This window comes from Zosterops lateralis (assembly GCF_965231275.1).
Source record: "Zosterops lateralis genome assembly, chromosome: W".
NCBI classification, from domain to species: domain Eukaryota; kingdom Metazoa; phylum Chordata; class Aves; order Passeriformes; family Zosteropidae; genus Zosterops; species Zosterops lateralis.
Window position 1 is genome coordinate 17,185,391 of NC_139801.1, and position 22,970 is coordinate 17,208,360.

General features: G+C 45.2%; 1 protein-coding gene across 1 annotated transcript in view; it reads right to left on the reverse strand.

The window, feature by feature from the left end:
* The window catches only part of LOC310922234 (bromodomain and WD repeat-containing protein 3-like), a gene marked incomplete at both ends in the record, with an annotated part of 94,275 nt that extends 72,242 nt beyond the window's left edge, over positions 1-22,033 (reverse strand). The window contains 10 exons of the mRNA XM_083882693.1: positions 676-746; positions 1,370-1,470; positions 2,810-3,031; positions 4,021-4,181; positions 10,177-10,275; positions 13,679-13,829; positions 21,378-21,437; positions 21,688-21,717; positions 21,853-21,911; positions 21,997-22,033. Of these exons, the coding sequence (XP_083738819.1) occupies positions 676-746; positions 1,370-1,470; positions 2,810-3,031; positions 4,021-4,181; positions 10,177-10,275; positions 13,679-13,829; positions 21,378-21,437; positions 21,688-21,717; positions 21,853-21,911; positions 21,997-22,033 (991 nt within the window). The remainder of the gene's footprint in view (positions 1-675; positions 747-1,369; positions 1,471-2,809; positions 3,032-4,020; positions 4,182-10,176; positions 10,276-13,678; positions 13,830-21,377; positions 21,438-21,687; positions 21,718-21,852; positions 21,912-21,996) is intronic.
* Positions 22,034-22,970: the final 937 nt, after the last annotated feature.

The window sequence follows — 22,970 nt, forward strand, 5'->3', positions numbered from 1 at the left end:
TCTACTTGACACACATCAGAGAAATTATTGATGAGTTGGGATGCAGTGATTAATGTATTTTATTGTAATTTCTTTATAATATTGCTCAAAAAGGGCACTATTGTATGGTTTATTGCATTGAAATGGGCGTAGCTAATTCAGGATTTCTGGCTTTAAAAATGGAATGTGTCTCTACAAAAGTTCTCAATTTCAAAAAGCAAATTTAATGAGTAATTACATAATTTTCTTTGTAAAAATCAGTATTTTTGCTCATTCAAAGCTGCAAAGGAGGTTTGTTAAGCTGAGATTTTACAATACATTGAATTGATCCTCTTAGAATTCAGCCAAATTTGGAAGATTAGCAAAAGTGTAATTTTTGACAGAGGATTTCCAAAACTTTTCACTCAAAAACTTTACAAGGTAAAGTCTTAAAAGGATGTTACAGAGAAATATTGCTGATGTGCAAAACGAGACTGAAAGCCTTGGAAGCGGTCAAGATATTTTAGCTTAAATTATAGGAAAAAAGAGAAAGAACAGCTTGAGGCAGACACTTTGCCGGGAATATTTCCAATAATCGCAATTTGACAGGGATAAAATTAACTGGAAAAGGGTTTAACACTATTTGTATTGAAAGAGAAGTAACAGAACTGTCACCAAAGCCCCAAACTCATGAAACAGCTGATGCTGAACACGTACCAGAACTGAAAGATGAGCAGGAGATCTGAACACCAGGCCTGGACCTCTCTGCAAACTTCACAGGACGATCCCTACATGCAAAACACAATATTTTTATTTTTTCCTTCTTTATTCAACACGAACAGTTCCCTGCAGTTCAGTAGGCTGAGGTCAAGCTCATCTTAAATCTCTTAATTGTATAATTCTCACTTAAGTTTGCTGGAATTTATTTTTCATTTTAGGAATTTTCTTCCTTAGTTTAATAAGAAAACAATAATTCTCTAAACTGAGAAGATTATTTAACTGATTTATCATTATCCTCACCAATTCAAACCTATTTAAAAGAGACTCTGCCAAACCATTAATTTCCTCCTGATGAAATATGAGTTTGATGACATCTACATTCTTCTGATTAAAAGCAAATTAATTCTTCTGCTTGTACATTTTGGACAGGGATTTAATCCTGAATGTAAAAGCTGGAATTTCTTCCACAACTTTGGCTTTCAAAGCACAAACCCCAGAAATAACGACCCCAATCTCTGCCTCCCCTTTGGGTTCCAACGCCACAGAATCCCAAAGTGCTCCTGCCCCACACACCAGTTTACTGAGCAAGAAAACACCCTCATTTCATTATCTCAGCATTCTTCTCCATGCCAAAATTAAAAATAAATTCGTCCTCAAGTTCAAATAGTTGCAATTATCCAAACAGTCTCACTTGAATTTCATGGTCTTCACATGCCACTGCCAGAAACAGATTGTTCCATCAGCACCAGTGGAAGTGAGGTATCGAGTTGTTCCTTTCCTTGCTGGAGAGAACTAAAAATAAAAGTTGCAACAATTAAACCAGCTCCTATTTTTTCTTCTTTCATGCTAGAAACTTGTTGACAAGAATGTTTTTCACTAACACATTAGTTTCTCCCCAGGAGTATAGAGAGCAGGGGTAAATGCAGAACCTGAACTTCCATAAAAATAAAGCTGAGGAAATGGAAAACACATACATTTTGGATAAGATTTCTTTGTTTTTACCACACAAAGGAAATTGGAGAAATGAAACAAGCCCAGACCCTGTAAATGGGGCAAAAACATGAGAAAATAGTTCTTTCTAGGGTAGAACTGGATCAAATATGGCAAATACAACTATTCCTGCATCCAAGCCCAATGAAGAACAGCTGCACAGCAGGATCCCCTCTCCTCTATCTTCCTAAACCTCCCTAAGGAGTGGGAAAGCTTTTTATTCTTAATTTCATAACTGCAGCAATACCTTTAATCCTCAGGCTACCTGGTAATTTGATAAAGGAATCCAGCACTGCTTCCTCAAAAAGCAGTGACTGATTATATTCTAAATTATCAGTTTTACAAAGAGCTTGAGAGAAACACACACACACATATTTTATATATATATATTTACATATATATACATGTAAACAAATAATACACCAGTTAAAAAGTCAGGTTGGAAAACAGGTTTCTAACACAATCACCTTAACATGGTTGAAATCAGACAATACTAGCATGATGGAGAAGCCTGTGCTGAATCCAAGGCAGCACCACTCCAGGAGAGAGGGATTCTGAGCCAAACAGCCCCACTCACTCTCCCCTCTATGTGCATTACCTGCCAAATCACAGGGATTGTCTTTTTTAACCTGGAATTTTGTTTTTTGGAGGGTTTCTGCCTGGCAGTTGTGAGGTTTTTTTAAAGAAAGTCTGCATTTGCTACAACATCCAGAGCAGCTCTTTAAGCTACAAGCTAAGATAACAAGGAAACAAGAAATGGGGAGTAAGGAATTTTAATTGATCCTTCTGAAAAACAAATACTCTCTGTGAACACAAGAGTGTTGGGTCAGGTCCTGTGCCAGGAGCACCACCAAAGATGCCAAACACATCAGTGAGCTGAGCCAAGGAGATGGTGCTCTCTGAGTTGCTCCAAAAGAGCATCAGATGCCCCATTTTCTAGAGCTAAGGAAGCAGCGGTGGGATCACACAGCTAAAAGCACATGGAAGCAGGAGGATGATCCCCTGGGCACCATAGGATTGTTAACCAGGAAAAACACACTTGAGTTGGGAAAAATCATAGACAAAATTTTATCCTTGACCACTACAGCTCTTATTACCATTCTAATTCAAGGGTTTAGGGGAAAATCCCATCAGTCCTTACCTGTATGGAAGTGATAGAAGCTGAGTGGCCCTGCAGGACTGCGAGGGGGGCACAGGTCCGGAGGCACCACACCCTGACCACCTTGTCACAGCTACCCGCGGCCAGCAGCGTGTTCTCGTAGTTGACGGCCATGTCTGAGATCTCGGCCGAGTGGCCTCGCAGGGTGGACAGCAGGCGCCCGTCATCTGTGGCCCAGATCTTCACCAAACAGTCATCTGACCCCTGAAATTCCACAGGAATTCCCAAAGATTACAGAGAATATGGGGCATGTTCCATGCACGTCACACACGGATCATCGCAGATGGACAGGGATCCCAATCCCTGTGAACTGACAGAACAACTCAGCAGGAATCCACAGAGGCCCAATTTTAGGAAGAAATTCTTCCTTGTGAGGGTGGTGAAGTCCTGGCATAGGTTGCCCAAAGAAGCTGTGGCTGCCCCATCCCTGGAGGCGCCCAAGGCCAGGTTGGATGGGGTTTGAAGCAACCTGGGATAGTGGAAGGTGTCCCTGCCCATGGCAGGGGGTGGGGCTGGATAACTTTGAAATATTCCATCCCATCCAAACCACTCTGGGATGCTATGATTCTATGAACTGTGGAGTCTGGGAATCATCTTATGGAGTCAAGGATTTCAATTTGATAAAAGAGAATCATGGAATCACAGGATGGTTGATGTTGGAAAAGGGATCTATTTGGAAGGCAGGGATACCTTCCATTATGCCAGGTTGCTCCAAGCCCCATCCAACCTGGCTCCAGGGATGGGGCAGCCACAACTTCTTTGGGCACCTTGTGCCAGGGCCTCACCACCCTCATAGAGAAGGATTTCTTCCCCAATATCCCACCTAACCCTCTCCCCTCTGGCAGTGGGAAGCCATTCCTCCTTGTCCTGTCACTACATGCACAGGGATTAACATTAACAGCTAAAAATACAACATTAATTTGAAAAATCTGTTGATTTTTAAATATGCCCAGCAAAAAGCAAGGGCATCACCAAAGAAATGGATGTCACTGCATTCTGGAGAAAAACTTAAAATAATTGTCATATATTCACTGACACACTACAAATCTAGGAAGGTAAATTTAGTAGAAAAGCAACTTGCAGCTGATGTCTGCATCTCAATCAGTGACTAAGAGGCTGTTGAGGGACTCAAGAAAGAAAGAAATCAAACCAAACAAAGCAATCTTCGAAAAAAGTCCAAATTTTAAACTTACTGTAAAAATCCTCCTCCCACTGCGATCAAAGGCTATGCAATAAACAGAGGAGAGGTGCCCCAAAATCCTCTTGTGCATCTTCATGTGTTGGTAGGTGGATGTTGGGAACAAGTGGCTGAAACGCCCACATCCAGTTAATTGCCTGGCAGAAAGAATGTGAACTGGGAGAGAAAAAAGAAGCAAAAAGAAGAGTGGGACATGAATTTTGTCCAGAACTCAGAGTAAATAAATAGTAAATCAAATATAGTATTTATTAACAACTTTATTATTAGAATCAGTAATAAATCTGAACCTCTTCCACCTATCAGAACATTCTGTGCAGTGTTATAAAAAGAAATCCCACTCCTGATGGAGTCTTTCAATATCCACCACAGGCTGCAACTGCTTCCTCACCAAAAATGAAAGCAGAATGAAAAGTTCCCACCACAACTGGGAGCTATTCCAGTGTTCAATTCATGAACAGGTAACAGATACATTTATCCTACACAGACGTGGAAAGTCTTTAAGGAAAATCTTTGAAGGAAGAAAGGAAATTTAGGAAATTATGTTACTAATATCAGTTATAAAAAGAGTATAATAGTAGTTTATTTTAAGTGCTTTTTTGTGATAAAAGAAGTGATAAAAAGTGATAAAAATATTTTCTTGGAATGGTTTCCAGATCATATGTGAGGGCCAAAGGACTTCCACATCCTTGCATTCCCATGGCAAAGGAACTGAACAACAAAAAATAGGTGGCACTGATGGAAAACTCCAAGTGGCAGAATGGTAGGTAGGAGAAAAAACTGCAGCAACAACAAACTCCTTCCTATTTCCATAGCCAGCAGCCCTTCCAAGAACAGCCTAAAGCCTAAATGCACAAACCCATCCTGTAAAAAAGCCTTTGATTGGATGCACAATTTGAGACCATTTGGGGGTATTTAATTTCGCCAATCCTATTGCTGTTTTCCCTAACCTATCCTCACTCACAGCACTTGAACTTTGGATTTGAAAGTTTTGAGAGGGTTTTTCAGTGTCACTTGAGGATCTAACAGAGCTGTGCTGGTGGGTTTGTGGAGTCCCTGTGATAGCACATCCCCTGGAGCAACTCCTTATCTTCCCCTGCAGCTTGATGTGGGCTGGGTTTCACAGGAGCCCCATGAAGCTCTTTAGTGCCTTTTGCTCCTTTAGCTTAAAAGTCTAGTGAAAAACTCGAGCCATTTCTTAATTGTCTCATGATAATGCTGTCAATCTACACAAAAAAAAGGATCATAGAGTACGTTAAAAAATTAATCTACAAAGTCAAGAAGTGCCCTTTCAAAGGGTTCCTAATTCGTAACTCCTTGTGTAAATTGATACCATTGAAGTATTTACACACAAGCAAGGAAAAGAAATTGTTTCTAGCTTTAAAGAAAGCATTTTTGTGTCTCAGTTTTGGGCTCTGAAATGTGGATTATTTTTAATCACTCAATGCAATTGAAACATGACACAAGTGGAAAAAAGCTGCATAAAAGATGCTTGCAAAAGCCATCAGGCTCCAGCATAACCTCACCTTCAGTCAATATTTGCTTTGCATGTGAAAACACACATTCAGCAATACTAAAAAGCAAAACACACTAAAGCAAATTAATTTACTACCTACTATTCAACTGATACCTCATATTATACAGGGCTGTTAAACAAAACTGTCTCCCTGAGCAAAGTAAAACTGAAATTTTAAACTCTTTTCCCTACCTCTAACACAGAGATCCCACAGTGATAAATGGTCTACAAGGTACCTCAGCTTTGCCTACACATTATTTTATTTACTCTTCAAACACAACAGCTTAAAAGCTGAATTCTTAAAAAGATTACACCTCCCTTTCCCCCACCCTGTGTGCCAACAGAGATGTGGAGTCATTCAGCAACATGGTGATTCTGCTGTGCCTTTCAAGGCTTCAATCATTTCAATACATATATATTTATATATTTAAATACATAATAACAGTGTATCTGCCTGTAAGCAATTTCAGATGGCTTTGAATATTTTTTTAACCACACAAAGAACTGTGTGAATCAAAAAGATACACTCTCATGTCAAAATATTCCTAATAATCACAATATTTTCTGTGTCCCCCCTTCTGAACATTTACCACTGCTGTTTGTTGTAAATCCCATGGAGGAAGCATCAAAAGGCACCAAAATCCCACAGTTTTGGCACCTCACTTTTCCGGTCTATTCCCAGCCTTGCAATAAGTTCAGCTTCAGCGGATATGAAAGTAATTTCTTTTTTTTTTTCCTGTCTTTATTTCCCTATTTGCACAATGGGGACAAAACTCCTCCACCTCCCATGGATAATTACCAAATAAAACGCCCTGTTTATTAAATGCTTCAATCAGAGACATCCAGAATTATTGTTGAGCCATGAGGAGCAACAACTTTATTAAGGCAACGGGATCTTTGGACAAAAAAACCTATCACTGCTTCAAAGGAACAAATCAAACATTCTCCATTCCTGTATTTTTAGGAAGATTAATATACAACATCTAAATAGGGAATTACCCCCACATGACAAAAATCCCTGTGAAGTTTCCTTTGTACAGCACAATGAAGCTATTGTCCTCATAAGACCCCAAAACACTAAAACCCAACAACAATTCCCACATGGAGAAACAGCAACTTAGTAACCCTAAACAATTTTACTAACCTATCTCATTAACTGATGTATTTCATGCCACACTGGATGTAAGAGCTGCCAAGTCCACCCCCTCACTATTCCCTGCCAGGAAAATCTTTCAAGACAGTTATTTCCCATAAAAAGGGAGGAGATCCAGCCTTCTTGATAAGAAAAGTTAATTTTGTCCCGACACTGAAGGGCCATCTCAGCTCCTCCAACTACCAACCTGCAAAATACAGGCATTTTTCTCTTTCTTTCTCACAGTCCTTGGTCCTGGAAGGCCACACCTTGAGGAAAACTGCAGTGCTTAATTCAAGTCACAAGCTGACAACAGCAATTCCTAAATCACAATTCACCTCACATTCTACTACAGGTAACAGCACAATGTAAAAACCCTTGCAAGAAAGCTCACCTAGGAAGGATAAACCCCAAATCCAGCAACAGCCCACCAGTGAAAGCTAGATTTAAAAAACAATCATCAGACAGCCCAGACTTCAAAGTTAAATCACAACCTCAGAAGGAATTCAAGCATTTCAGTGAGGCAGTCACTGAGCAGCATCAGCTGGAATTCCTGCTCTCCCTAAAAATCCTTGTCTCGATCCACTTTTTGCAAGGAAAATTACAAAATGGGAAACTGGTGCAAATGATTGTTTTAAAATCAGTTTCTCAGGGGTGATGAGCTCCTATCAGACTGTTTTACCTTCTGCAAGAAGCATTGTGACTTTGTAATGAGGACCTAGATTTTGCCCTCATCACAAATCCGAGCAGGGATCGGGTACCACTGATGGGAGAGACACAAGCCAGGATTTCACAGGAATGCCTGGAAACAAACACAGTTGGCGCCCACATGGAAAACACCTTCTCAGAGAGTGGCTGCGTGGCCACAAAGAGCCTGGACCCAGGAAAAGCAGTGAAAGCACAGTGTGTTCCAGCTCTGGGATCTGTTGATCTCATGGAATTCATTTCCAGCACAAACCACCATTGATTCCCGATCTCATCCCAGCACTGCTCTTTGGCAGGCCCAAGGTAGCTGGATCACCTTGACTGAATTTCCACCCAGCTGAAATGCTTGATCACTGAGACTGTGCTGGAAACCTTCCACTTCCAAATTTTGTGTTGTTTTCACTAACAACAGCTGCCCACAGAAAGATTTCCATCCTCAGGTTAGAGCAGCTCTTAAAGAGTGAAAACAACCTTCTTTCTGATCTGCTCTGAGCTGCCTAAAAAAAAAAAAAAAAAAAAAAAAAAAAGCCCTGACAAAATCAAAGTAGCATCAGAAGCAGGTTTATCAAAGGGGAAATCACTCCCAGTCTCCCAGTCCTGAGGTACTGCATGACCAGTCTTTCCACTTTCTGTCTGGAAGAGCACAAAGGGAGCCCTAAAAGTTCCACTACCGCAAAAGTTGTCCAGAAAGGCTCGAGCAGACTCTCCTCCTCCACGTCGTCCTGTTGGCAGCAGGAAGCTCTGCCAGTGTTTTCCCTCCCTGTCCCCCTCCAGCAGATCACCACAGCCCCACCACACAGGCACCACATCCCTGGGAATGACTTCCACAGCTCAGCACTTTTCCAGAGACTCCTCCAGCCAGGAGATTCCCAGCTCTGCACAGACACGCTGGGAAAAGGCCACACAGATTTCCTGCTCCAGTTCCACTGTGCAGGACCTTTTATTTTGGAGTATGGACCACAAGGTCCCATCCTAACCACATGGAAAGGAAAACACTGCAACTCCCAACTCTTGCAGCTGGGCCCTCCTAGTTGATCCCAGTTGGACCATCAGTGACCCCATTCTCTCAGCATTTGGTGGAAAGCTTAAATCCTTATCACTGGAAGGGAAATGATGTGAGAATACTCTTGGTTGCTTATTCTATACCTTATTTACCACTTTGCACTGGTACTTATACACTCACCTCACTCCTGAATACACATTAATGGGTATCTTTTACTTCAGCCCAACTCCTTCAGGAAGTAATTCCAGAAAAGTACATCTGCCTGAGCCAGTACAGTGTGGGAATTCAGTTATGCCAAAATACCAAAGAGGTCAGGCACACTTCAATTTGTACTTAAGACATACACACTGCAGCATCTCTGGCTGGCACCACTCACCAGGAAAAAACACTCATTTTACACAAATAGACACAGAATTTTCTGACTTCCTCTTCAGAACTAACAAGGAATCCCAAAATCAAACTCCTGCCTGAAGTCAAATCCTTATTTTAATATTTATGCACATTTTCCTCTCTTAGTAGTAGTTTATGTAGCTACAGCAAGGACTGTATTCTTCCAGGAATCAATACTTATAAAAATGATTTCCTGGATATGAAAGACCCTTTTCAATATAATACCTTTGCATTTCTCAAAAAAAAAAAAAACCAAAAATGAATTAGGAAAATACCCAAACAAAAAAATTATTCTGTTCTTTAATTCACTAAATAGTTACCAAGCAAGCAGCACAGCCCTTTGCCATGAAAGCATGACAAATGCTGAAGTCCAATCTGCCAGAGTGCCTCATTAATAATACCACATATTCCAAAAACACCCTGTCTGATGAAAGAATTGATCCAAGAATCCATGCAGAAATACAACCAGAGGAGTTGTGTGCAATAAATCAACAGTTCAGACTATTAGTAATCCATCAGCACAACTGCTCACAGTAAAGTAACTGCAGAACCAGCCTAAAAGAATAAATACACAGATAGGGTAGAAACAGAAAACTGCCAGCACCATCCCTACTTCCCCAAAGGGAGGGAGGATCCATATGTAAAAGGACTCCCTGAGAAACCGGGAAAATGTATCCATTTGCACAAAGATAAAATACCCTAAAAAGAAACAAACCAGGATTTACTTTTATGCCTGCAAGAATCTTTTTTTTTTTTTTTGCTATAAAAACAGTTAATGAAAGTTCAAACCATACAAGGCAAGCACTTGAGTTTATATAAAACAGAGCAGCTCTGTGATGAGATGTAAGCTGAGAGCCCACATATATCTCTGAGTTTTATACAAGTTCTTTATCTAATTGTGTGGACAACTGAGGTTAAAAGAACACAAATGTTGCTTTGGTGATTATTTCCTTTTTGGAGAGGGATGTAGCAAGCAGTCTGTTTTCTGTCATAATCCAACTAATAGGAATTATTGAGTCAAAAAAGTTCCCTGGGAGCCAGACGCTTTGTTCTGGCTAAGATTCCATGATGATTCCAGGATTCCATGCTCCTGTGACCATGCCCATCCAATCTTACAGCCACATGTATGCATTATGGAGGCATATCATAAAAAAATACTCAAGCCCACTGCCCTCCGAACAACCATGCAAAACATGGCTACACACACTGTGGAAAACCCAAGCCTGAATAACACAAAAATTATCCTATTGTCAGGGAGAGACCTATTTTAGACTAATTCATCATGAAATGTCAGAGGAAACATTAATGCAAACCCAGAGTAGTGTTTTAGTCAGTGAGAGAAACTTTCTGTGGGACAGGAATAAATACAGAGAGGAGAAAAGAATATTTTATGGACTTCCAAACTCACCCACGTTTGGTGGTTTCCCGTAGTGCACCGGGAGTTCAGGGGGTCGGCCCCTGTGCAGAGCTGCAAATGCAGATCCTTTCCATAGTGTGTGTCTGAAGTCTGCACCAGCAAGAGTGACAAGGGACAAGAAATAATCAATACATTAAATAATCAAGAGACCAAGCACCACTCCCGACAGCCCAGAATATGATTTGTCTGATTAAACAGTGTCAGATTCCTCATTTAAAGATTGCGACTCTGATTTCCAGTCCCTCAGCAGTGTCACTGTAAATGGTTTCAACTTATTTTTGTTTAATTTGGGTGATTATTGACTCTAAATCCATGGAGAGAAAAAGTGAATTTAAAAAGTGGGTGCACTTTATATTGAGGCCCAAGTGAACTCTGCCATGTTTTCCTTTTGCAACGCCAACACTTAAAGCACCTCTGCTTAGGAACTGCACATTTGAGAACTCACATTTTGCTGCTTAAAAGTGAGAGAAGTGAGGGGTTTTTCCAATAAAACTGCTTTCCTGCAATAAGTGGCAGTGTGCCCTCCTTTCAGATTGTCCTCTGCACCCCACTCCACCCCCAAAAAAATCATTGTTTTAAAGTGAAGACTGTTCTCTTTAAAGACTCTCCAGCATTCTGCTGCCAACTGGCGTCAGAGAGGCTCCTCTCTAGAACAATAGTGATTTTTCTGAGACTATTCAAAGTGCCTCAGAAATTAGACCTGGATTTCACAGAATCACAGAATCACAGAATGTGTAGGTTGGAAGAGACCTTCAAGATCATCGAGTCCAACCCAGCCTTAACACCTCAACTAGGTCATGGTATCAAGTGCCACATCCAGTTTCCTTTTAAACACATCCAGGGATGGTGACTCCACGACCTCCCCGGGCAGACTATTCCAGTATTTAATCACTCTTTCTGTGAAAAACTTCTTCCTAATATCCAACCTATATTTCCCCTGACACAGCTTAAGATTGTGTCCTCTCGTTCTGTCAGTTGCTGCCTGGAGAAAGAGACCAACCCCCAGCTGTCTACAACCACCCTTCAGGAAGGTGTAGAGAGTGATAAGGTCACCTCTGAGTCTCCTTTTCTCCAGGCTAAACAACCCCAGCTCCCTCAGTCGTTCTTCATATGGCTTGTTTTCCAATCCCTTCACTAGCTTTGTTGCCCTCCTCTGGACATGTTCAAGCATCTCAACGTCCTTCCTAAACTGAGGGGCCCAGAAATGGACACAATACTCAAGGTGTGGCCTCACCAGTGCCGAGTACAGGGGAAGAATGACCTCCCTGCTCCTGCTGGCCACACCATTCCTGATACAGGCCAGGATGCCATTGGCCCTCTTGGCCACCTGGGCACACTGCTGGCTCATGTTCAGCCGGCTGCTGACCAGAACCCCCAGGTCCCTTTCCTCCTGGGCACTGTCCAGCCACACTGTCCCCAGCTTATAACGCTGCAGGGGGTTATTGTGGCCAAAATGCAGGACTCGACACTTGGATTCATTAAACTTCATTTTGTTGGACTCTGCCCATCGACCCAACCGTTCCAGATCTCTCTGCAGAGCCCTCCTATCTTCCAAGCGGTTGACACACGCTCCCAGCTTTGTGTCATCTGCAAATTTACTAATGAAAGATTCAATACCCTCATCCATGTCATCAATGAAAATATTGAACAGAGCTGGTCCCAGCACAGACCCCTGAGGAACACCACTAGTGACTGGCCACCAGCTGGATACAGCACCATTCACCACCACTCTCTGGGCCCGGCCATCCAGCCAGTTCCTAACCTAGCAAAGAGTGCTCCTGTCCAAGCCCCAGGCTGCCAGCTTTTCCAGGAGTATGCTGTGGGAGACAGTGTCAAAAGCCTTGCTAAAGTCCAAATAGACAACATCCACAGCCCTTCCTGCATCCACCAGGCAGGTCACCTGGTCATAAAAGGAGATCAGGTTGGTCAAACATGACCTACCTCTCCTAAACCCATGCTGGCTGGGCCTGAGACCCTGGCCATCTTGTAGGTGCTGCATGATGACACTCAGTATAAACTGTTCCATTATCTTGCCAGGTACTGAGGTCAGACTGACTGGTCTATAATTACTGGGATTTTCTTCCATTTCTGGCCATCTGGAGGGAGAGAAATGAGCTTCCACGGTGAGTAAGTGCTGAAACAGAAGGACAGTGCCACAGGTTGGTGGATCTGTGTAGCACCATGTAGGTCTCTGAATGTAAAGTGCACAAGCTGAGGTGACTCAGAGACTCCTGAGAGCACCTTCTGATTAAACCCCAAACTGCTGCACAGAGTATTAAATGATACTCATTAAAAACAGCACTCAGACTTCCTAAAATAGATCCATCCACCTAAACTCTTCTGTTCCCCTGCAGAAAAATGTTTATTTTCTCTTTACATTTTGCTGCTGTATGCTTCTAAGCTGCAAACTGAGTGTGAAACGAAGGAATGTTTCTCTTCGAACCTGAATTTCTGCACCTAATTACAGCAAAGCACAGGCAAAACAAACTCAGTCGGGCAATGTGTTTGGGAACGGCTCATCCCTCCAGGAGATATCAAATGGATCAGCAGATGCTTGTCAGCATTACAGTGTGACTTCACAGGATGCAGGGAATTAAGTGCTCAACTGCCATCAAAACGGGAAGGTCCTGCTCTGCCATCCCTCCTCCTCTCCCAGGAGGATGCTCCTCCTGTGTCATCTCCAGCCCTGTGATCCTTTTCCACCAGCTCATTTAATTCACTACAACAAATTTTGCAGCATTTCAGCTCTCTGAATCAGCACATCACAGGATCAAGGAAGTTCTGGCTCCTCCAGGGAGGAAGTAGCAGGGGCATAGAGTGAGGAGGGAAGGAGGAATCACTTCAATAGCAGATGGCTCTCAGATCTCTTTAGTTCTAACACAAAACTGCTCTCAGGATCATCCTCTCAAGCAGAGAGAGTTTTTCAAAGGGAAAAGGACTGGTGCTCTCTTCATGAAAGGAATGGGGGCTTTCAAATTAACTTGAAGCAAGGACAAGCAGGAATTATCACTGAAGAATCAGCCTGGCCTTCTCCTACTCCCTAAATGCTGCCCCAAATGCCACCACCCTGTCCTGTGTCTGCACATCCAGGGAGTCAAAGAATGGAAAAAAACAGGCTGAAAAATAGCCCAGCTCAGTGATTTTAGACACAGGTGTGTGTAAATGTATATGGAAAAAATGGCATTTTTCAGACACATCAAACCCCTAATCCCATTCACATCATTTACACAAACACCAACACACTGGGGAAGGAGGCAGAGGAAGTAACAAGATCAGGCAACTGTAGGCAAGAATTGCTTAAAATGGCATTTTCAACCCAAGAAAATATATCCAACAGGGCCAGCAACAACCGCATTTTAGGAAGAAAAAAGCTGGCAAGAACAGGAGACAAACCAAGGCTCATGCAAACACACAGATATCCCAACAGAAACAGCAACAAAAGGGGGTTAATCATTAAAATAGAATTCAAGCCCAGATAAATTGAGAATCTTACCTTTTGCTGCCCTCAGGAGAGACTGGCGCCCGACACCCAGCAAAGTCTGCACCCCCAGGACACTCTGGGGGATTTCCTTGTCTAAGAGGGGTCCAAGTCTCTCACAGATCCTAAGAAGATAATCTGGAGGGATGTGTGCATTGACAGCCACCTAAACACACAAACAACACAGACATTTGAAAACTGGTTTATTTTTCCTTCTACTGGTAGTACTTTGCTTCATATTCAAGTGTAAAGTTATGAAAATCACCTCAAAATTATACTGCATTTTAAAGTGATGTGAAGTGTTGCAAAAGCCACATCAGAAATTTCAGGTTGTAACAGCTTAATTGTAAATTTAGGATATCCCTTAATAAGAAACAAAAATCCCCAGTGCAGTGCTCTGCTCAAACAACTTTTTTTAAACCTTTTTTACCTTTCAGTTCGCTCTCTTCCCATTTTTTGCTTAACTGAAACACCTTGCATTGACATCACTGTATGAAACACGTGCAAAAGAATAAAAATCTTAAAAATTACCTAAAACCCCTAAACATTACCCTAAAATCAATACTCAGTCTCCACTTTCCAGCTCCTGGGAGTAGGTATCTTTAAGACTCGCATGTGTAGGCTCCAATTTTGTCATGTTGGGAAAACATCCTTTATTTTTCCCTTTGGACAGAGGCTGTTTTCTACCGAGTGACAACAGTTTTTCTGAGAGTCTGTTTGAACAACAAATAAATTGTGCCTCATTATCCAGAATGTCCTGCACTGCCTGACTCCTATATTTACAAACTGGCAGGAAAAGCTGCCCATCAGAGCTCCTTTGACACAGGACACACAGCTCCATGCACCTCTTTTCATGGATCAAGAGCCTCCTGCCTACCCAGATCCCAAGGGATGTGCCCAGCTCCCCACCCCAGCACACCAGAAGGAGTGCCAGGCACCAGGAAGGAAGAGAAGGTCTGTAATTCCCTCAGCCCTGCTGCCAAAACATTGTTCACTCAACTGTGTCATCAGATTATTAGGACAGGTCGTTGGGAATTTTTTCATTCCAATTGGGCAACAGCAGTGGAGCTACAGGACCCAGCACAGCCAGGCAGGGCTGGATAATGTCACCACCTGCACCATGAGCAGGATCAACACTGTCCCATAATTCAGATTTTAACCAAAAAGAAAAGGGAAATGTATCTAATTAAATATACAAATTATCAGTTAACTAAATTTGACTAAAAATTCTTCCAATGCAAATGAAACTCTTGGAGAAGAGACAGGTTCCTCCCTCTACTCATCCCTCAGTCACTGCTGGTTAAAGAATCATCTCATCAATCATGATGATTCTAAAGATGCAAAATCATCATTTTTTCAGTGCAGGAATGAGAAACCTGATGAGTGCATTACCGTGTTCTCATTCCAAGAGTTTTCACCCTGTGAGTGAGCATCAAGGAATGACCCTGTGAATGCTCTCCTGCACTGACAGGTTTCTCTAGTAATTTTAGCTTTTTTTTCCCTGAAATCAGAGTTCCAAAATTATATTGGCAGCTTCCCAGTGGTACAGCCAGTGAAGTTCAGTGTATGAGGATGAATTCTCTTTCACTGTAAATGATGGGATATAACAGAAGTTGAAATGAGAGAAAAGGATTATCCAAACTTTGGTATTTGCCACTCATTCTTACTCATTCCTGAAACACTGCAAATGTGTTCATGCTACAAAATATTTCATGATGCTGTACCAGCCTCTCTTCAGTCTGTAAGATTTCTGAAAGGGTCTGAAAGGGAAATTCTAGAAAGTAAATCTCCAGTTAAGTAAAATCTGAGTATGAAATTCTTATTTCCATCTGATAACCAGTAACAAGCCCCTCAGTCACCATCTGCCAATACACAGCGATGCATCAATTTTAAGATTAAAAGATCAAAAAAGACCAACCTAGAAGCTCTGAAATTTTACTTCCAGATCACCAAAAGAACCCAAACCATACCATTCTCTCTGGAAATGTAAAAAATCCAAACCATCTTCCCAGTGTAGCACAGCAAACACTCCCCTCTTCACCCTGGAGCTGGTTTGGGAGTTTCACCACATTCCAGGCCTAGGAAGGTGCTGAATTTGCTGGCAGCAAATATCCCACTGCAGAGACAGAGCCCAAGGTGTTCCACAAGCAGTCCTGACTAACTCCACAATGGAACAGGACTTGGTGGCTTAAAGATGAAGGTACAGTTTTATAGGGAATAGCAAAGAGTAAACACACACACTTGGGGCCTGACAGCATTCCCTGATCACATTTCTTTCCCTGCACATTTCCATGTTTCTACAACCCACAACAGCCTCAAATATGCAGCCCTTAATCTGAATATTAGCACTGCTGTTAGTAACAAACAGCTCCATAGGCAGGCAGCAAGAGCAGCAAATTCTCCTGGTGATTTTTTTCTATAATAACTTCCAGAAAAAATGCTTAAATCACAGCCCAGAGCTAAACAAGTAATTCTGTTTTCAGGTTCCCAGAACTTGAATCAAAATTCCTTCTTTTTGCCTCTGTGTGAGAGAGCTGTAAATGGATTTTAAGTATTTTTCTAGAACATAAAGTTGCAAACAACAGCTGAAAAAAACCAATGTTTTCCAGATCAGATTTTCTTTAAAAGAAGGATGGAAAAAGGCAAAGGTACAGCTACACCTCTTAGTGTATGCTCATCCAAATCCCATGTGGCAAAATGAAACAGCAGCAAGGATATTATCAGCTCCTCAAATATATTAGAAAATATTTTAGAAAACAATCAGAAAATTGGAAAAAAAAAAATCGAGACAAGTAACACAGGCCCAAACCATGCATGTTAAAATAACGCAGCGCTGAAAACGTGCTAAGTGAGAACAAATGCTGCATCTTGGGATAAATCATAAAGAAAATATGTTTTGTTGCCTTAGGATGTGAAAAATCCTATAAAAGTTAAAATATGAGAGCACAAGAATGCAATAGAACCAGGTGAGTTCTCTGACACAGTAACCACACAGGTACAATGGATCTAAAAAGTGAAGGATTAAGTGAAGCAAATCTATTATTTTTTTAAAAAATCTGTTTAAAAAACTCTCCCAATCCTGACTGCTTGAGCCAGGCTGAGATAAGCTGCTCCAGTGATAAGCACAAAGAAAGAACTATTAGTGAAGTCACGTCAGGCCTCAGAGAAATTCAACCCCTAAACCTGCTCATGGTCCTGTGGTTGGAAGCATCACCTCAGAGACCATGAGCAGAGCCCTCCCTGGAGCTGGGAGAAGCAGCTTCTTGATCCCTGAAACAAAATCCCCTGGGGTGACTCTGATCCCTGTTTGGACAATGCCCTCAGTCACAGGGCGGGATTCCTGGGGTGTCTGTGCAGTGACAGGAGCTGGATTTGATGATCCTTGTGGGTCCCTTCCAAGTCAGGAGTCTGTGATTCTACAGCTGCTGACAACTCCTCCTCCAAGGAAGGCTTCAACAAACAGGGAACAAACAACCCAAAAAAGACTCTTTGTGACTCTTACTACTTAAAGTAAGATGTCTGTTTTGCCAGAGATGGGAACCAGGGAGCTCTGGGAACCATCTCTTTTGGGAAGCCCAGTGGAACATCTCTTCAAAGCACAGATTTGAGGTAGGAGCTGCAGACTGGAATGAGGCAGCGACGTGGCCCTTCAGAGGCTGCTCTGTTCCCACTCCTGCTGGGCAGGCTCAGCTAGGCCTCAGCAGTGGATTTCTCTCCTCCAGGTAGTCATCCAACACTTCCTTCTTTTGCCAAAATAACCATCAATTAAGAATCAATTGACAACTGTATCAAAAAGCAGTGGAGGACAAGGCAGCTGAGCAAGCAGGAAATTACTCACAACCTCAAATAGGGAATCTCAGCAAAAAGAAGCTCAGACACTGGACCTGCACAAGATACCAACAATATGTAAATAGACTGGAGTTTAAAAAGCCTTTACCCACTGGGGTCCCCAGAGAAAACAGGTTGGAATGACCATGCTACCAGATGACATTTTCCTGAGGTGACAAAACCATAACATCTCTGCTCTGCTAATGCTGGGATTGGCAGGATTTATAAATACCAGCACCTAGGACTCAGGGCCAGTTTTAAATCAATGCAGATGGGCAAGGCAGGAACTCAGAGCCAAATCCCATAAGCCGTTCCATACCAGCACAGCTGCTCATGGATGCAAATTCCCCACTGTCCAATAACAGCCGATTTTCTGTTTTGCCTGGAATTACATGCTTTTCAGCACAAAGACCAAACCAGGCTGAGCCAGAAGACTCAGCCCATCAGAAAGTTCTTAAAACCAGAGCAGAGCCAGTCACCTTTATCAGGAATAAACAAAGATAACGTGGAACAGCAGGTCACTGGAGACTGCTGATAATCGGAGTCGTTCAGCTTGACTCATCTGTACAGCAGCTGACTCCACACTGAGCTGCTGCAGTTCATTTAAAACCAGAGCACTAATTCCCTGCAAGTTGGACACTCTTCAGACCTTCATAAGGCCAGGTCGGATGGGGCTTGGAGCAACCCAGTCTAGTGGAAAGTGTACCTGCCCATGGCAGGGGGTGGAATGGGATGGGCTTGATGGTCCCTCCCAACCCAAACCAGTCTGGAATTCTGTGATGCACTGACCCTCCCCTTTACAAACACATGTCTCAAGACCACCAGCAGTCAGTGAGAAAGTAAAACCACTGTGGAGTACACCTGGAGAATTCAGCCTGGAGAAGAGGGAACTGAGGGGAGAGTCACCAGGGGCTGCAGCTCCTCCTGAGAGAGGGACAGGACCCAGGGAATGGCTGGAAGTGTGTCAGGGAGATTTAGGTGGAGATCAGGGAAAAAGTTTTTCCCCCAGAGGGTATCGAGCACTGCCCAGGCTCCCCAGGGAATGGGCACAGCCCCAAGGCTGCCAGAGCTCCAGGAGGGCTTGGATAATGCTCCCAGGGACGCACAGGGTGGGATTGATGGAGTGTCTGTGCAGGGCCAGGAGCCAGACTGATGGTCCTGTGTGCCCCTTCCAGCTCAGGATACTCTGTGACTGTAATTACCTAGACAGGCAGCCACATGCTGCAGGCAAAAAGTGCTCCAACGTGAAAATAAACAGGAAAAAGAAAAGGAACATAAATGCACATAAACTTGCATTCTGTGTGGTTTTGCTCCATAAGTACAATTCTTATTAGCGTGTCTTAAATTATTTGCCTGCCCTGTGATACCTGACATTTAAAGCAAAAGTTAAAAAAAAAAAGGAACAAAGAAATCTCACAGTGAGCTTTCAGATCTTGCCTAAAAACTCAAGTGAAGTGGAAGTAAACATTCCCTAGATAAAAAGCACCCAGTAGCCATTGGGCTGTTCCATATTTACCACTCCCAAAAGCCCAGGAGCAGTAACAATGTACTCAGTGGTCACAGTATTGGTATATTTCCTGAAAAACACCACTAGGCACCTAAACAGCCACACTGAGGATGGAAAACAAAGCTGAAACACCAGAACAAGAAATATTTTGTCTGAATATTGGGCAAACAAACAAATCAGACTTCTCCAGGTTGTAAACTCTCATGAATTCAATTACCTGACTGACCAGAGTAGCTGTACCACCCAGCTGAGATTGTAAATGATTTCAGGTTTCTGTCTGTAAAAAGCAGAAATAGGTAAGAAAAAACCCTTAACCTCCAACATCTGGCATCTCCAATTTAATTTTGGTTCATTATGTGCCTGAGATAATTAAAATGAAGGTTGGAGTGCTTTGTGTCCTTCACAACCCTGGCTCTGTTTTGAACATGGCATTCAGACATCCAGCCAGCCCTGAAGTCGAGGAGCTCAGGTTAATAAACAATCATATGCAGCCAAAAGTCCAAATTCCAAACACAGCAAACCCTAAGCAATGAGGGAGAAAAAGCCTTTCTTCAACATCCTTAACACTCTGAGAGAGAAACTCAGCTCATCCCACTTGACATCAACCTCTCACTGTAATGATTCATTTATAATCCTGGTCCTTACTGTATTCCATGAGAAACAGTTAAATAATACTAGATAAAAAGGCAAACTAAAAGCATTGGTTAGTGCTGATTAGTTTAAGACATAGAAAAAAAATTTTTAATTATTATATGAGTTCATACAGAAAGAAGAAATCTCCCATTAACTCCAAAACTCACTTCAAAATGTTTTTTCTCTCATTTCTGAAATGTTAAAGAAAAGTACATGCTTCAACACATTCATACACACATTTTAAAAAAGGTTTTAAGGCTTTTATATCTGTGCCACAGAGAATGAAAGGAAAAATTATATGTTAATCAAAGTGACAGGCAAAACCACTCTCTCTGACACTGGACTTTACAGTGACACTGCTAATATTCCTCTTGGATACTGGGTGCAGTCCCACACTAAACCTGAGACAGCCCACAATTAGATTTCAGATTCTCTAGGAAGACCATAGAGCACCAAAATTTATTCAATGCAGAACTTACTCTATGTCTGCTCACTCAATTTGTAGTCCCAGAATTATCCACAAGAAGTGTAAGGAAGCCCAGCTTCCACCGGAAATTCTGAATAGGCTTTGGAAAGGGAAAGACAGCAGGTCCAAAGGTTTCCTCTGGGCACAAGTTCTGTCCACACCTGAGCTCCTACAGTGTTGCTGAAGTGGGAAACCAGCTCCTGAGCCAGATGCAGAGGAGTTTGAGCAACAGTCATGACAAAATCCCACGTCACCATTGTTCCATGGGAGCCGGGAGAGGCCAGGACATGCTTTCCATTCCTTCCAGGTGAGGTGCCAGTGCTGGTCACGGTTATCAATGCCATAAACATTATTGGGAAGTTTACAGCGTTCCAACTGCAAAGTGCTACATCAGTGCCACATGTCATTGCCCAGAGCTCCCAGAAATTAAACCAAGGCCGTCTGGACCCTTTGGAAAAGGACTGTAACGGCTTCAGTTTTGTTGCTTACACACACAGACACATCTCGGGGGGTGCGGGGCCAAGGACCACTCCCCACCCCCGGCCTTGCAGAGAGACTGACCTTCCTCAATGACACACATCCATAGGGTTTATACCTCAGCAAAAGCAGCCACTACGTGTATTTCACCGGCATTTAACAGCCACACTACACTTCCTAACCCCTCCTTTCCTGCCTGACAGCAGGCCCAGACGCCGCGCTGAGGGGCGGGTTTCGCGCAGGCCGCGGCAGGCCGGGAATCCCTGACCCAGCCCGTCAGCGCCGGGCCCGGCGGCACGTCCAGCACGTTCCCCCGCCGCGCCGAGCCGCAGGAACGCGGCGGAGCCCGGCTCGGAGCGGGGCAGCCCCGGGGGCGCGGGCGAGGCGGCGGCGATGGCGCGGGGGGACCGAGGGGGACCCGCGCCCCCCGCCCCACCGCAGCCAATCAGCTGCCGCCTTACATCGCCGCACACCGCTCTCCGCGTTGTAAAGCGCAGCGCCATTGGCCGCAGCGGGCTCCGGTGTGTGCCCTCGGATAACCCCCGGCCCCACAATAGCGCGGCGCGACCACTCCGCCGGTGCTACCGGGCGGCCCGCGGGGGTCTCACCGGCAGCCCCCGGCCCCACCGCGCCTCAGCTTTCTGCCCTCCCCTCCACACCCCGCGGCCCGCCTCGGCGGAGCGCAGCCCGCAGTCCTGGTGGGGGGGAACACACAAACGGGGCGGGAGGGAGGGGGACGCGGCGCCCGGTGCGGCGGCGCGGGGGGAAATTGTCGGAAAAATCAGGAGTGAAACTTGTCTCACCAGGTCCTCGAAGCTCCGGCGGTGCTCCTTGCCCTGCCAGTCCAGGCGCCGCGGAATCAGCTGCGGGAGGGACACAGGGACGGGGGCGGCCGTCAGAGCCCGAGCTACCCCTCCCCGGGGAGCCCGCCCTGGTGCCCGTCCGCGCCCCCCGGGATGGAGCCCCGCGGCCGCTGACCCCGGCCCCGCCGCGGGGCGGCCGCGCTCCCGCCGGGTGTCCCGGGCGGAGATGGGCTGGGTTAGACGGGGCACGGCAAACGCCGACCCCGTCATCCCGAGGGCTTTCCCCGTCCCGTCGGGGCAGGCACCTTACCTGGTGCTCCTCCAGTTCCTCCACCAGTACCTGGGGACAGAAGGACACACAGACACACACAAAGGACGTGAGTCCGGCGACCGCAGCGCAGCGGCTCTGCCGCCCCGTCCAGTCCCGCCCGTCGCCGCCCGCCCGGCCCGGCCGGAGTGCCGGCTCCGCGCTCACCTGGGCGGATTTCTTGCAGGGTCCGGACTGCAGGAACCGTGCGATCAGGTAGTAGAGCTCTGCGGAGGGGCGGGGGAGAGCGGGTTAGACACAGTTAGAACCGAGTGGGTGCGGAGCGCAGCCCCCGCCGCCAGCGATACCCACCGGCTTCCAGCTGGGTCGGGGCGGCCGCCGTCGCCATCCTCCTCGGGAGGGGGAGGGGAGGTAGCGGATGGAGCCCCGAGGGGACTCGGCTCCTAGTGCGGGCGCAGCCCCATGCCGGACCGGCGGTGCTGGTGCGGGGCGCGGGTCCCGGTGCGGGCGCGGGTCCCGCCCGGGCTCATCGCGGCTCCGCCGACTGAGCGCCACCGGCACCGCCCGCACCGCCCGCCGCCCGCCGCTGGGGGGCGCGTGCGGCAGCGCCGGGCGGGCGGGGGGAGCAGGAAGGGCGGGGCGTTGACGCGCCGCGGGGGGGCGCCCGACACTTCCGGGCGGCGGCTGAGGGAGGAGGAGGAGGAAGGGGAGGAAGAGGAAGGGCCGAGCCAGGAGAGCCGGGATGTGCCTGAGGCGTTTGGCCGCCGTCACGGGGTAGCGCTGCGCCGGGTTGTGCTTCAGAGGGCCCGGTAGTCGTCACGGAGGAGCGCTAACGGCCTCTGTCCTGGCGGCTTCGGCCCCCACGCCTCCAGCCCTTCCCAGCCCTCACGGTCACAGTGTTCTCGGCCTCAGTGCTCGTGACCTGCCTGGCAGCGCCTGGGAAATGGAGCCTCATGTGTGCCTCAAATGAAGCAGTTTTTAAGAGAATTAAGGGATTCAGGAATCTTAGGGATCCCGTCAAGGGTAGGAGGATGGAGCCTACGTGTGTGCCATGGAGGGGACACAGGACTGAGCGGTGGGGAGGTGACAGCCCTCCCGGGCTCCCTGTACACAAGGCCTGGCTGCAGGGAAGTGTCTCAGGTTCGGGTGGCTTTAGGAGTCAAATAAAAGTGTTTGCTCCCAGTGACCAGGAAATTCAAATATGATGGATACAGCACCCGTTCTCCTCAAGGAACAAAGGGGTCAGGGTGGGAGTAGATAGTTTTAATGGAAATAAGTATTTTTCCATGGGAAGCAGCCTGTCAGAGCCCCTGAAATCGGTGTCA